This window comes from Monoraphidium neglectum (genome assembly GCF_000611645.1).
Source record: "Monoraphidium neglectum strain SAG 48.87 unplaced genomic scaffold scaffold01008, whole genome shotgun sequence".
NCBI classification, from domain to species: Eukaryota; Viridiplantae; Chlorophyta; class Chlorophyceae; order Sphaeropleales; family Selenastraceae; genus Monoraphidium; species Monoraphidium neglectum.
The window spans coordinates 1-11,114 of record NW_014012620.1 but is presented as its reverse complement, the minus strand read 5'-3'; the positions used below and the strand labels follow the sequence as shown (position 1 = coordinate 11,114).

Genomic DNA, 11,114 nt, shown 5'->3' with positions numbered 1-11,114 from the left:
CCCCCCCCCCCCCCCCCGCTGCGGGCTACTGCGCGCCGTCCCGGCCTCAGCTGCGCCGCTGCCAGGGGATTCAGCGCTGACGATGCGCGTGTGCACACTGATTGCGACAGCGCTTGCCTTGCCACAAAGCTCGGCTTTTGGCCGGCCACCCTGCATGCAGTTTCGGTCCTTGACAACCGCGCTCATTCCGCCATTCGTTTGCGATCCGCCGCTGCCTCTCTCGTAGGACTCGGATTACATGGTTTCCGAGGTGAGGAGGTCACGACATGCACATGGGCCATGGGTTGAGCAGCTTCTCAGGCCTACGTCAGTAGGCGCCGGCGCACTGCAGGAGCCCCGGAGCGAGCAGCACGCGTTTGCGTTGCCCGCCCGCTGCCTGCGCTGCCTGCACTCGGTCACCTCGCTCTTGCTGCACGCCGGCCCACATTTGCAGGAGGCGCGCACGCCAAACATCCATTCTCGGCAGGTGGGTTTGATGCGGCGGCACCTTGGGCCGCAGCACCTTAGATTGTTGTCGTGAGCTGCGCGTGGCCATGCGCCATCCTTGGGCGCGATCACCAGCCGTGTAGATCAGATTCGCCACCTCGCCCCCGCTGAAATTCTGATCGGCCGTTCTTTTGTCAACATGCCTCGCGCAGAACGAGGGCGCCAAGACGCAGGTCAATGTATAAGGGGCTGCCGCTGCCTCGCCCTTGTGGCTGGCGCAGCGTGCGCGCACTCCACACATCAGAGCCGCTGCAACCCGCGGGCGCTGATGCATTGTTGTCGCACACAACTGGCCCCGAAGTGCGCCTGCCAAATCAAGTTTTTGGGAAGGGCGGACCCACGTTTTTTGCGGTGAGCAGCAGCACAACACAATCTGGATTTGACAAATACCATTTCGACGAAGAAGCGCACGCGCGGTTTTGAGACGCGCCAGTTGGCAGACACTGGCAGCGCGTCACCTCCTTGCGCGCTGACACCTTGTAGCATGGTTTGAGGGGCGCGGCAAGCTGCCATGTTGAATAACACACATCCATCACGCTTTTGCACCGCTTTTGTGAGCCCAAAACTGCAGCTTTCATACATCACACATCATACGGCATAACACATGATCGAAGCGACGTTGTAACACCAGGGTGCATGCATCACCATCAGCCCCACATGGCCAGCTTTTGCAACAGGTGCAGGGTGTGGCGTTCTAGCCAGGCCTGACTCCCCCACAACCGCCGCTACTGCCAAGGCAAACCTTTAGGCGCCACACCCGAGCTGCCCTGGACTGATTGCCCTGTCGCAATCCCGCCCTGTCCTCATAGTCATGGTCAAACTTCAAGGGCTTCCTGACCACCTTGCCCCGTGTGCCAATCCGTCAGGTGGCATGAGGGGGCAGGAGGAGGAAGGGGGCAAGCTGTGCCAAAGGATCACAGGTGCGTGCATCTTTTACAAGCTTCTCTGCGACATTGACAGCATCGTGCTCAGACAAGGCGCACTGGTGGTTGGGTGCCGTCGCGCGCCTGATGCGCAGGTTGGGAGGACCGGTCAAACGCAGTGCCGCTGCTGCATGTGTGATGCAGTGACCAGGCTGTGCACAAGTGTAACCACGATCAATAGCGTTGTTCTCGAGAGGCACTTCACAGCTTCAAGCTGCATTTCTTCCGAATTCGACATCTCACCTTTCTCCTGGACGCGTGCACGGCATGCAACATCACAACGCATGGATGAACTGCTTGCACAGATCGAGTATAAGCTCAGCAGGATCGGTGATGGGGGAGGTGGCGGTGGGCGCAGCAGCGGCCCCCAACGTGAGTCGATGCGCGCCACTGCCGCTGCAGCACTTGACGCTGTCCCCGAGGAGACGCCCAGCCAGGTCGTAAGCGACCACTCCTCCATGCGGCAGAGCAGCACGGGCAGCGCAGCCGTGCCTGCTGCAACGGCAACGGCAGCAGCGGCAGTGGGCTTGCAAGCTGATGGGCACGTCAACCTGCGATCCGAGGGCGGCAGCCTCAGTGCCGAGCAGGAGATGCCGTCTCCGCTGGGCCACGACGTCTGCATGGGCGCCCCACTGCGGGACGCACGCAGCTGGGCAGCCGCCGCGGCAGCGGTGGCCGCGGGCGCCGGCGCCGGCACGGGTGAGGTGCCCAGGGCGGCCCTGGCGCCCCTTGCTGAGCGCCTGATTGCAGACCTGCAGCCGCGCATTGAAGGGATCCTAAGCGGCGGCCTGGGCTTGCTAGCAACGCCTGCCGCGGCGCAGGGCGCCCCGGGCGCCGCCCGCGGCCTCGGCTGCTTGGAGGGCGCGCTGCTGCAGCAGCACCAGCGGCAGGCGTCGCTGCTGTGGCGCGCACTCCAGGCGCTGCACAGCCTTCAGGTTGACGTGGACGGCCTTCTCGAGGCAGCTGAGGCCTCCAGAGGAGGCCTGGCGCAACCACATGCCGCATCACTGACGGCGCCGCCTGAGGCAGCAACGTGTACGTCGGCGCAGGAGGTGCAGGCCGGGGAAGCGCCGCGGCACGCCCACGACCAGCAGGAGCGGCAGCAGCTGCAGCAGCAGCAGCAGCAGGACCGATGGGAGCCGCAACAAGCCACACAGCAGCAGGAGCAAAGTAGTAGCGTCCCGATCCCGCAGGACAAGCAAGAGCAGAGGTGCTGCAGTGAATTGCACGAGGGGCAGGCAGAAAAGCGAAGGCCCCAACAGGGAGAGTGCTCCCTACTCCTGCCGCTGCGGAAAGGCCCCGGCGGCGGTGCAAGGCTGCCAGCAGGTGCTGACCCCGCAACGCCCAAGATCCCCCCGGATGGCGCAGAGGCTGCAGCTGCGGTGGCGCCGGCAGCCCCGCAACTTGGGTGGGGGACGGAGGCCAGGGAGGCTGGGGCACCGCAGGCCGGCGGAAGTCATGAGGTTCGCCTGTCTCCAGAGAGCTTGTTAGGGGAGTCACTAGCAGCAGGTCGCGGTGCAGAGCCTGGCGTGCTTCCATCAGCGCCACAGCATCAGGCTCAGCAGCCTGCACAGCCCGCGATGGCCAGCCCCATCTGCAGCTCGCCAAGCTGTGGCGAACTATGCATGGAGCAGACTGGGATTGAAGGATTGGCAGTGAGCGGTGCGGCAGCGCGGTCAGCCAACCCTGCGCCCTGGCAGGCGCCGCAGCTCATTCGCGCAGTTTTGGCCGCAAGCGAGGGCGGTGCGACGGATACATTGCATGGGAGAGAGGGTGCTACTTGTGAGAGTGACGGTGTTGGCATGTTTGGCAGCTGGCAAGGATCCGAGCGGCCGGGCGTGTCGGCGTCAGAGCTGGCAGTTGGTGGGCCAACGTGGACAAAGGGCGCGGTACAGCAGCAGCAGCAGCAGCAGCAGCAGGATTGCACCGCAGCTCCCCAGCTTGCTGAACTGAAGGCGCTTCCCCGGCTCGCCCTGGCGGCTCCCGAAATCGAGGTCGCTGCCAGTGACCCCAGCAGCATCGGCCCAAGCACATGCAGCAGCAGCCCGTGCAGCGGCAACAGGGACGGCAGTGGCCGCGGCGGTGGCGGGGAGACGGGCGGCGGCGGCAGTGATGACGGGGCGTTTGATTTTGAGTCAGAGCTCCTGGCAGCAGAGGCGGCCGGCCGCGCGGCTGCTGGGGCTACGGCTGCTGGTCGCGCAGAGGAGCGGTGGTGGGAGGAGGAGGGGGACCTAAGGCAGCAACAGGCTGAGGGCGCCTTCCTGTCAGATAATCGGGTCGAGGCCAGCAACAGGCGCGGGGCATCGGTTGCTGAGGAGCAAAACGTTGCAACGCAGGCTTCGCAGATCGAGCCAGAGATGTGGCGTGTCTTGGCCTCACTGGGCGAGACACCAGCAACAGCGGCAGCAGCAGCAGGAGTACCGTTTGTGCCGCCAGCGCCAGTAGGGCAGCCAACCGTGACAGACCTAGGGCATGGGCTGGCGGAGACGACTGCACCTATCCCCCGCCTCACCTGCATTGCAACGACCGACGCTGTGATGGCGGCCGTAGACGCGGCACCTGCGGCCATGGCCGCAACCGGCACTGCAGCCCCTGCGGCTGCGGTGGACCCTGCGGCGTTGTCGCCCCTGATCGTCGGCAGCCGGCAGCCCAGTGGCGGCGGCAGCAGCGCGGCGCACAGCCAGCTTCCAGGCAGCCCCCCGGGTCTGACCATCGGCCTTGAATTGGGACGCTCTGGCAGCATCGGGGAGGCGTGGGGCCTACCTCTGTCCCCCAGAACTGCTGCCACCACCGGCATCCTGGAATTTGCAAACTCCGGGACCGGCAGACAAGCCGAAGAGGGCGGTGGCGCCGGTGCTGGCGCTGCTGAGCTGGCAACGGACGGGCCGGCGGCAGCATCAGCACACGAGCGATCGTCAGCGGCCATGGCGCCACAGTCCACGTGTGAAGGGGAAGGTTTGCAGCGGCTGGTTGGAGTAAGGTCAGCTGGCGACCCTCTGTCAAATTGTGAAATCTCAGGCGACAACGCATCTACCCCAGAGGCGCCTGGAACTTTGGAGCTCACCATGGATGCCGCCCCAGGCAACAACATTCCACGAGCCGCCAGCGTTGCTGGCTCTTGGGAGCAAACTGCAATTGGCGCATTTGCGGGCAGCGCCGCTGGCGGCAGCAGCGGCAGCCTGGGCGACTTTGAGGCGTCCCTCCTGCAGACTGAAAATACTGGCAGGGGCGGCGTGCGGGCTTGCGAGGCGGACAGGTGGTGGGAGGTCCAAGAGGGGCCCATACGAGAGAATTTGGTGATGTCGCCACCGCTGATGCCACCAAAGCAGCAGAAGCAGAAGCAGAAGCAGCAACAGCAGCAGAAGCAGCAACAGCAGCAGCAGCAGCAGCAGCAGCAGCAGCCAGAAAAGAAGGTTGAGGAGCAGTCGCCGACACCGACGTCGTCGCCACCACTGCAGCAGCAGCAGCAGCAGCAGCAGCAGCAGCAGCAGCAGCAGCAGCAGCAGCAGCAGCAGCAGCAGCAGCAGCAGCAGCAGCAGCAGCAGCAGCAGCCTCGAGGCGACTTACTCAGGGTGGTTGAGCCGGCGACCAGCCCATCACAGCATACCGTTCCAGCTGCCAGCAGCGTGGAAGCTGCTACAAGTGGTGGGTTGTGGGATTGCTTTTTTTGTTTGTTTGTGGTTTACGATGCAGATTATGGCTTCATATCCATCACTTGCCATTCTGCACTCTCGCCTCTGTTTTTGCCAGGCAAGAGAGAACGTGCACGCCTCTCAGCTGTTGCCTTGACCCCACTTGCACGCGTCCGCAGGTCTTCCATCGCATGAGCAGGCGCTGCGGCTGCCCGGCCTCAGTGGCGCCGACGCAGAGCAACCGGGAGCTTCCGCAGCACTCGCAACACCCTCGCAGCCTGACGGGCCTGACCTGATTTTGCCAGATGAGGCACCTCGTGTTGGCGACGTAATTGCGCTTGCTTGCGTCCCCAGCAGCAAAAGCAGTCTGCGGACCTCCAGCAGGCGGCGCTGGAGCCCACGGCCAGGCAACGCGGGCTGCGTGGGGCCGGTAGGGCGCCGCGGCGCGCCCGGCGGTGACAAGGCGGCCGTCGGTGGCGGTCCTGCCGGCAGCGGCAGCGGCGACCCGGCTGGCAAGGGCGAGGGGCCGGCGTTGAGTCCAAGTGCAGCGGAGCGGCCTCGTGGCAGCGCTGTGCGCGTTGTCGAGGTAGGTTATCGTCGCTGTCAGGGGTTTGTGCACTTACTGCACCCTCAGCGGCCGCAACCGCAGGGCACTAAACCCTGAGTCCCCCACGCAAGCCGCCCTGCCGATGGTGGGGAGACCTCCTCCGTACGTTGCGGCGTGTTAGTGATCGCAGCTGGTCAGATTTTTTACGCCCGCAACGGTACTGCGAACACATTCCCCCTTGCAGGGTCTGGATGTCTTGCAAGACCGCAGCGCGTTCGGCAGTGGAATCATGAGCGCCAGCTGCGCCGGAGGCGGCGGCTCAAGTGGGTGCAGTTTGCCACTCAGCAAGAGGCCGGCTGGCCCTTGCGAGCGCATCGCGCAGAAGGCCATCGCTGGCAATTGCGATCAACCGAAAAGTGTCAGCCCAGCGCCCGGCCCTCCACCGCAACCGGCCCAAGCCACGGCAAAAGGGGCACTGCTGGGCTGCGACAGCCCGCCGACGAGGCTGGCAGGGACAGCTTCGGCTTCCGAGGACATGACGCACTCAGGTGCATCTGGTGGTGTAGAGCATCAGACCTGGGCTGCAACGGCCAGCGTAGGCGAGGCGGCGCCAGAGGAGTGGGGCGGGTGGCAGCGGGGCCCAGCACAGGTGGACCTGCTGGGAGAGGGGCCCACGGGTCTGCAGCTGCCGCATGCTTTGGAGCCCCGCGCGGCGCTCGCTTTGGCTGGCGCCGCAGCCGCCGGCGAGCTGGCGCGTGTGACTGATGCGGCCGCTGCTACGACCGGGGCGGAACGGGGCGCAGCTGTTTTGGCGGGAGTCGCGGACCTTGGCGCGGCAGCAGATGGCATCTCATCCCGTCTCGCAGCTGAGAGGGCCGCGTTGGCAGCTGGGCCGCCGTCGTCAGAATCAGCAGGTGCAGATGCGTCGCAGCACAAAGTGACTTGGCAGGCGGGATGGGAAAAAGCGCTCTGGGCCAGCCAAATGGCCGCGGCGCGAGCAGAGGCAGCGGAGTCGGAGGCGGCCGCAGCCAGGGAGGCTGCGTGTGCAGCTGCCGCCCAGGCGTCTGCCATTGCCCTGGGCCGGGCGGCAGCCGCGGAGGAAGCGGCTGCGGAGCAAGCCGGGCACAGGGCTAGCGCCTCCAGCCGCCGCCAGCGGAGCAGCTGCAACGGAACCGTCAGCTCAGCAGCGCCCGGCAGCGGGGGCCAGAGCATGCCGCAGCGCGTGGAGGCTGATGTTGCGCAAGCTGCCTTGCAGACTACAGGAAGTGCGGCACCGCCGAGCAGCACAGGGGGGGCGCCTGCAAGCGCTGCCCTTTTGCAAGAGCTGATTGCCCCAGGCTGTGAGGCCCCTGCGCTGCCTGTAGCCGTGGGCAAATACGATGCAGCGGGGACCCTGAGCAGCAGCCGCAGGATCACCAGCTGCGGAGCGTCAGGCGCGGCCCCTGCAGGCTGCCGCCCGGGAGGTTTCGACGCCGATTACGACGGCTCATGGGATGGTCCAGCTCTCCTTGGCAGCAGCCCGTCAGGCTGCGGGCTCAGCAGCTCGCTGGATAGGGATGGCACAGTGATGCCGCAGGCGGCGGGAGCGGGGCCGAGGGCGGCTGTGGGTGTCTCTTTGGCTCCAGCTGGTCGGTCGGCTCGAACAGGTGAGCCCATTCACTCTGCACCGCCTGACAGCAGCTGCTGCATAAACATTGCTTTGCGGGCAAGGCGCCGGCCGTCGAGGGGCGCGGCCATGGGCACCGCTGAATAGGTGCTTTGTGCTGCAAGGGGAAACCGACATGCGCAATCATCCAGCAGCCCAACCTCCAAGTTCACTAGTGTACTGTACGCATTAGAAAGACTCCTCTGAACCGCAACCATCGCATGACATTCCCAGGCACAGCATACAGCACGCCAATCTCCTTGACCCCAGATGGGGCCGCACAGGCAGCGGCCCGCCCCGTGCGACCATCGGTGGTGCCACAGGCGGCACCGGCGTGGTGCAGCGGCGCGCGAGCTTCTGAACCAGCACACTTGTGGCCACCGATCAGCCGACCCACAACACTCAGCACTGAGGCAAGCAGCAGCGTGCCCTCCGTCCGTGCCGAAACACTCACTTGCGCGGCGAGCAGCAGCGACTGCACCGCCAGCAGCAGCACCGGCGGCCGAGAGAGCTGCGCCGAGGTCGGCCGCAACGGCAGCGGGAGTGGCGGCCCACAGCGCGCCAAGGTCCGTCGCGCAGCAGCAGCTGCAGCTGCAGATCTGGGCTCTTGCCGCATGCCGTTTGGCCTAACGAGCTCAGCCAGTGGAAGCACACAGCAGTGCGAAGGTGTCGGCGGTTGGCCTCGCGGCAGCACAATGCCCAGCGGCAGCGGTGGCGGCGGCTGCCGTGGGGATCGCGACAGTGAGGGTGGCGAAAGCCACAGCTCTCACGGCAGCAGCAGCGAGGACGTCGCGGCCAGATCGAGCGGCTGCGACAGCAGCAGCAGCAGCAGCAACGGCAGCGAGGACGAGGGCAGCCGCATCAAGCCCCGACGACAGCGCCGCAACACTACCAAATTCGCAAGCAGGGACTTTAGTCCGCATTCGAGCCCTCGGCGCGACCGCTCCTTACCAGATCCGTACAGTTTTGGTGCCGGCCGTTGGGACGCCTCCGGCAGCTTGACCGCTGGCAGCATGTCAGATCACGCAGACGCGCCGCGCAAGGCCTGGTCAGGGGCGGTTGAAAAGCGTCTGGCAGATCTGGAGGCGCAGATGGCAGTGGAAGCCGAAGAATCTGGGATCTGGCCGTTGCCTGTGTATTTTGGGATGGGAAGCCCGTCGCGCGTGACCAGCCGCCGGGGCGGTGGCGCGGCGCCTGGGCGTTCCTCTGCTCGCCCAGCGAGTGCGCGGATCAGGAGCGGCGCGGCGGGCGGCGCAGCGGGCGCCGGGCGGCCGCCGCTGGCCGGGGCTGTATGGGGGGGAGCATCGAGCCCCAAGGCTGAGCCACACCGCCCGAGGAGCGCCGGCAATATCAGCTGGAGGTCGCCGCACGAAGCCCGTGTCGATGCGGCGCTGCTCTCAGCGGCTGCAGTTGTGGCAGCCACGGGGGCGCCCCGCCGAGGAGACGCCGCCCCGCAGGCCTGGGATGGCGAGGCAGGGGCGGCTTTGGCCCCTGCGCCATCCGTGTCACCCCGCGGCACGCGCTTCTGGGGCACCGCCTCCACCCAGCCCAGCTGCATTCTGACGGCCGCTGCAGTGGAGGCGGCCGTGGCAGCAGGCAGGGCGCCGGTGCAGTCAGGGGCAGAGGCTGGGGAAGGGCCGCGTAATCCCGCGACGGCGCAGTCGGCGATGACGCAGGTGACTCAGCGCGGGCGGGGCACAGAGGCGGTGACGGTGCGCGGGTCGCTTGGCGGCGGGGCTTCGGCGGTCGGCGGCTTGATGGAGCAGGTGGGGGCGTTCGACGCCGCGCTGGGGTGGCTGCACGCCACGCAGCAGCAGCAGCAGCAGCAGCAGCAGCAGCAGCAGCAGCAGCAGCAACAGCAGCAACAGCAGCAACAGCAGCAGCAGCAGCAGCCGCAGCAGCTGTGGCAGCCACCCCAAGCCCAATTGCGCCCGAGCACTGCTCCTCCCTCTGGCTCCCGCTCTAGCTCACGGGCCGCTGGCAGCAGCCATCCGTCCAGGATGGCAGCAGCCCCCCTCGCAGCGGCGGCCCCTCAGGCCGCCTTGCGGCACGGCCTGCAAGCAGCCCGGGACCGCAACATCCCAGCAGCAACCTTGCCCATGCGCTACACGCCAGCCCCGCAGCTGCCGCAGGCGCATCCGGCGGCCAGCACCCGGGCTGGGCCGCCGCCTGCGTTTGGCATCGGCGCCGCGAGCGGCGAGGCGCCCCGGCAAGATGCGCGGGCGATGGAGCGCTGGCGCATGGAGGCCGTCGCAGCCGAGCGGCGGCAGCTGCTGCTTGAGAAGGCGCTCATGGCGGAGCGGCTGCGGGGGGCGGCCTTGGAGACGGCGGTGCTGACGGAAGTCGTGGGGGCGCTGGGCTTGGGCCTCTGGTAGCCGCGGCGGTGGTATAGTTTCAGCACGCAGCGGAGCCGCTGAGAGCAGCAAAAACTGGTGAAAGCAATCTCAAGTTATTCTGATTGGACCCTAGTATCTGTACCTGCATCGCTAACAGCCTTTTTGCATAGTGAGCAGACTTGAATGCTGAAAGGTGTATAAATTGTTACCAAACAAAGCGTGTTGTCTGCTATCGCTTGCCGGCAGGCGCAACACTGCTGCCTGCTGCGAGGCCCGCGCCGCTCGCAATACTCCGTATCGTCTGCGCCGGCTGCGCCGCGCCGACCGAGCTCTTGCGAGCCGCCGCCCGCCTGCCTGCCGGCGCAGACTCCCGTTTGTTCCCCGCCGGGGGTCGCGGTGAGTGCTGTGCGCCCGCTGGAACGCTTGCCGGCGGCCGCGCGCCTTGCGCCCGGCCGCCCCCACCGCCACGGGCGCCGCCGCCGCCGCCGCCGCCTGCCGTGATGCTGCTGCCTGCCCGGCGCGCGAGCGGCTGGCCGCTCGAGTCTGCGCCAGCTGGGAGCGTTGGAAGCTCCCATGGGAGCGGCTGGCCGTCGCCCTGCTGCTGCTGCTGCCGCCCACGGCTGCGCGACCCCACAACCACAGGGGTACCCCCACCGCCGCCGCCGCCGCTGCCGCCCCGCTCCTCCCTCTGCTCCCGCGCCTCCAGCCGCAGTTCTAAAGCCAGCAGCCGCGCCCGCATGCCGCGCGCCCCCGCCTGGATCACCACCGCCGCGCGCGCCCGCCGCTGCCTTTCCGACGCCACGCGCCTGCGCGCGAGGTGGCCCCTCGCGGCCGCTTGGATGCGGGTCGCCGCCGTATCGGGCGACAGCTGCGGCCCCCAAGCTGCCCTGCCGGCCCCCGGTGACTCATGGCAGTCAGCCTCGCACTGCCCATGCCCGGAGCCAGGCGGCGCCGACGTGGCACCCGCCGCGCCCCCTGAACCAGGGACAGCCTGCGCTGCTGTCGCGGCCGAGGCCGGGTGCCAATGCGACGCGCGGCCGCAGCGCCCGCCCCCGTCGTCGCGTATCAGGCAGAGCATCAGGTGCACGCGTCCGTCCCGCTCCCGCCGCTGCCGCGCGGCCTCCTCCGCCACCGCGGCCCGCATGCGCGCGTCCAGCCCCGCCGTGGCCTTCGCCGCCTCCCGCCTCGCCTCCTCCAGCCGTCGCTTTGCGTCTTTCGCCGCGAGTGCCGCCGCGCGCGCCTCCTTGTCGCGCGCCTCGAGGGCGGCGGCGGCTTCCTCCAGCTTCCCTTCCAGCTGCAGCTTCTCCCTGGCTGCCGCGGCGACTGCGAGGCGGTGGGACTTGCCGTCAGACTCCAGCTTCTGAGTGAGGACCCGCAGCTTGTTCTCGGTGTCCTGGGGTTTGAGGGTTGTGCACGTGCGAATGTGTGTGTGTGTGTGTGTGTGTGTGTGTGTGTGTGTGCGTGTGTGTTTGTGTGTGCGTGCGCGCGCGCACGAGCGTGCGTGTGTGCATTAAATCGTGCAAGCGCGGGTGCGCGCCTCCCGCC

General features: G+C 67.3%; 2 protein-coding genes across 2 annotated transcripts; one reads left to right on the top strand and one right to left on the bottom strand.

Annotated features, from left to right (window-relative positions):
- Positions 1-4,708: 4,708 nt before the first annotated feature.
- On the top strand, positions 4,709-5,337 carry MNEG_6288 (hypothetical protein; the record flags this gene model as incomplete). Its single annotated transcript, XM_014045237.1, has 2 exons — positions 4,709-4,981; positions 5,221-5,337. 2 exons carry the CDS (start codon positions 4,709-4,711, stop codon positions 5,335-5,337), a joined length of 390 nt encoding a protein of 129 aa, XP_013900691.1.
- Positions 5,338-9,798: 4,461 nt separating this feature from the next.
- Positions 9,799-10,962, bottom strand: MNEG_6287 (hypothetical protein; the record flags this gene model as incomplete). The annotated part of the gene is made up of 1 exon (XM_014045236.1): positions 9,799-10,962. A coding segment is annotated over one exon (1,164 nt), but the record flags the coding sequence as incomplete, so codon positions are not given.
- Positions 10,963-11,114: the final 152 nt, after the last annotated feature.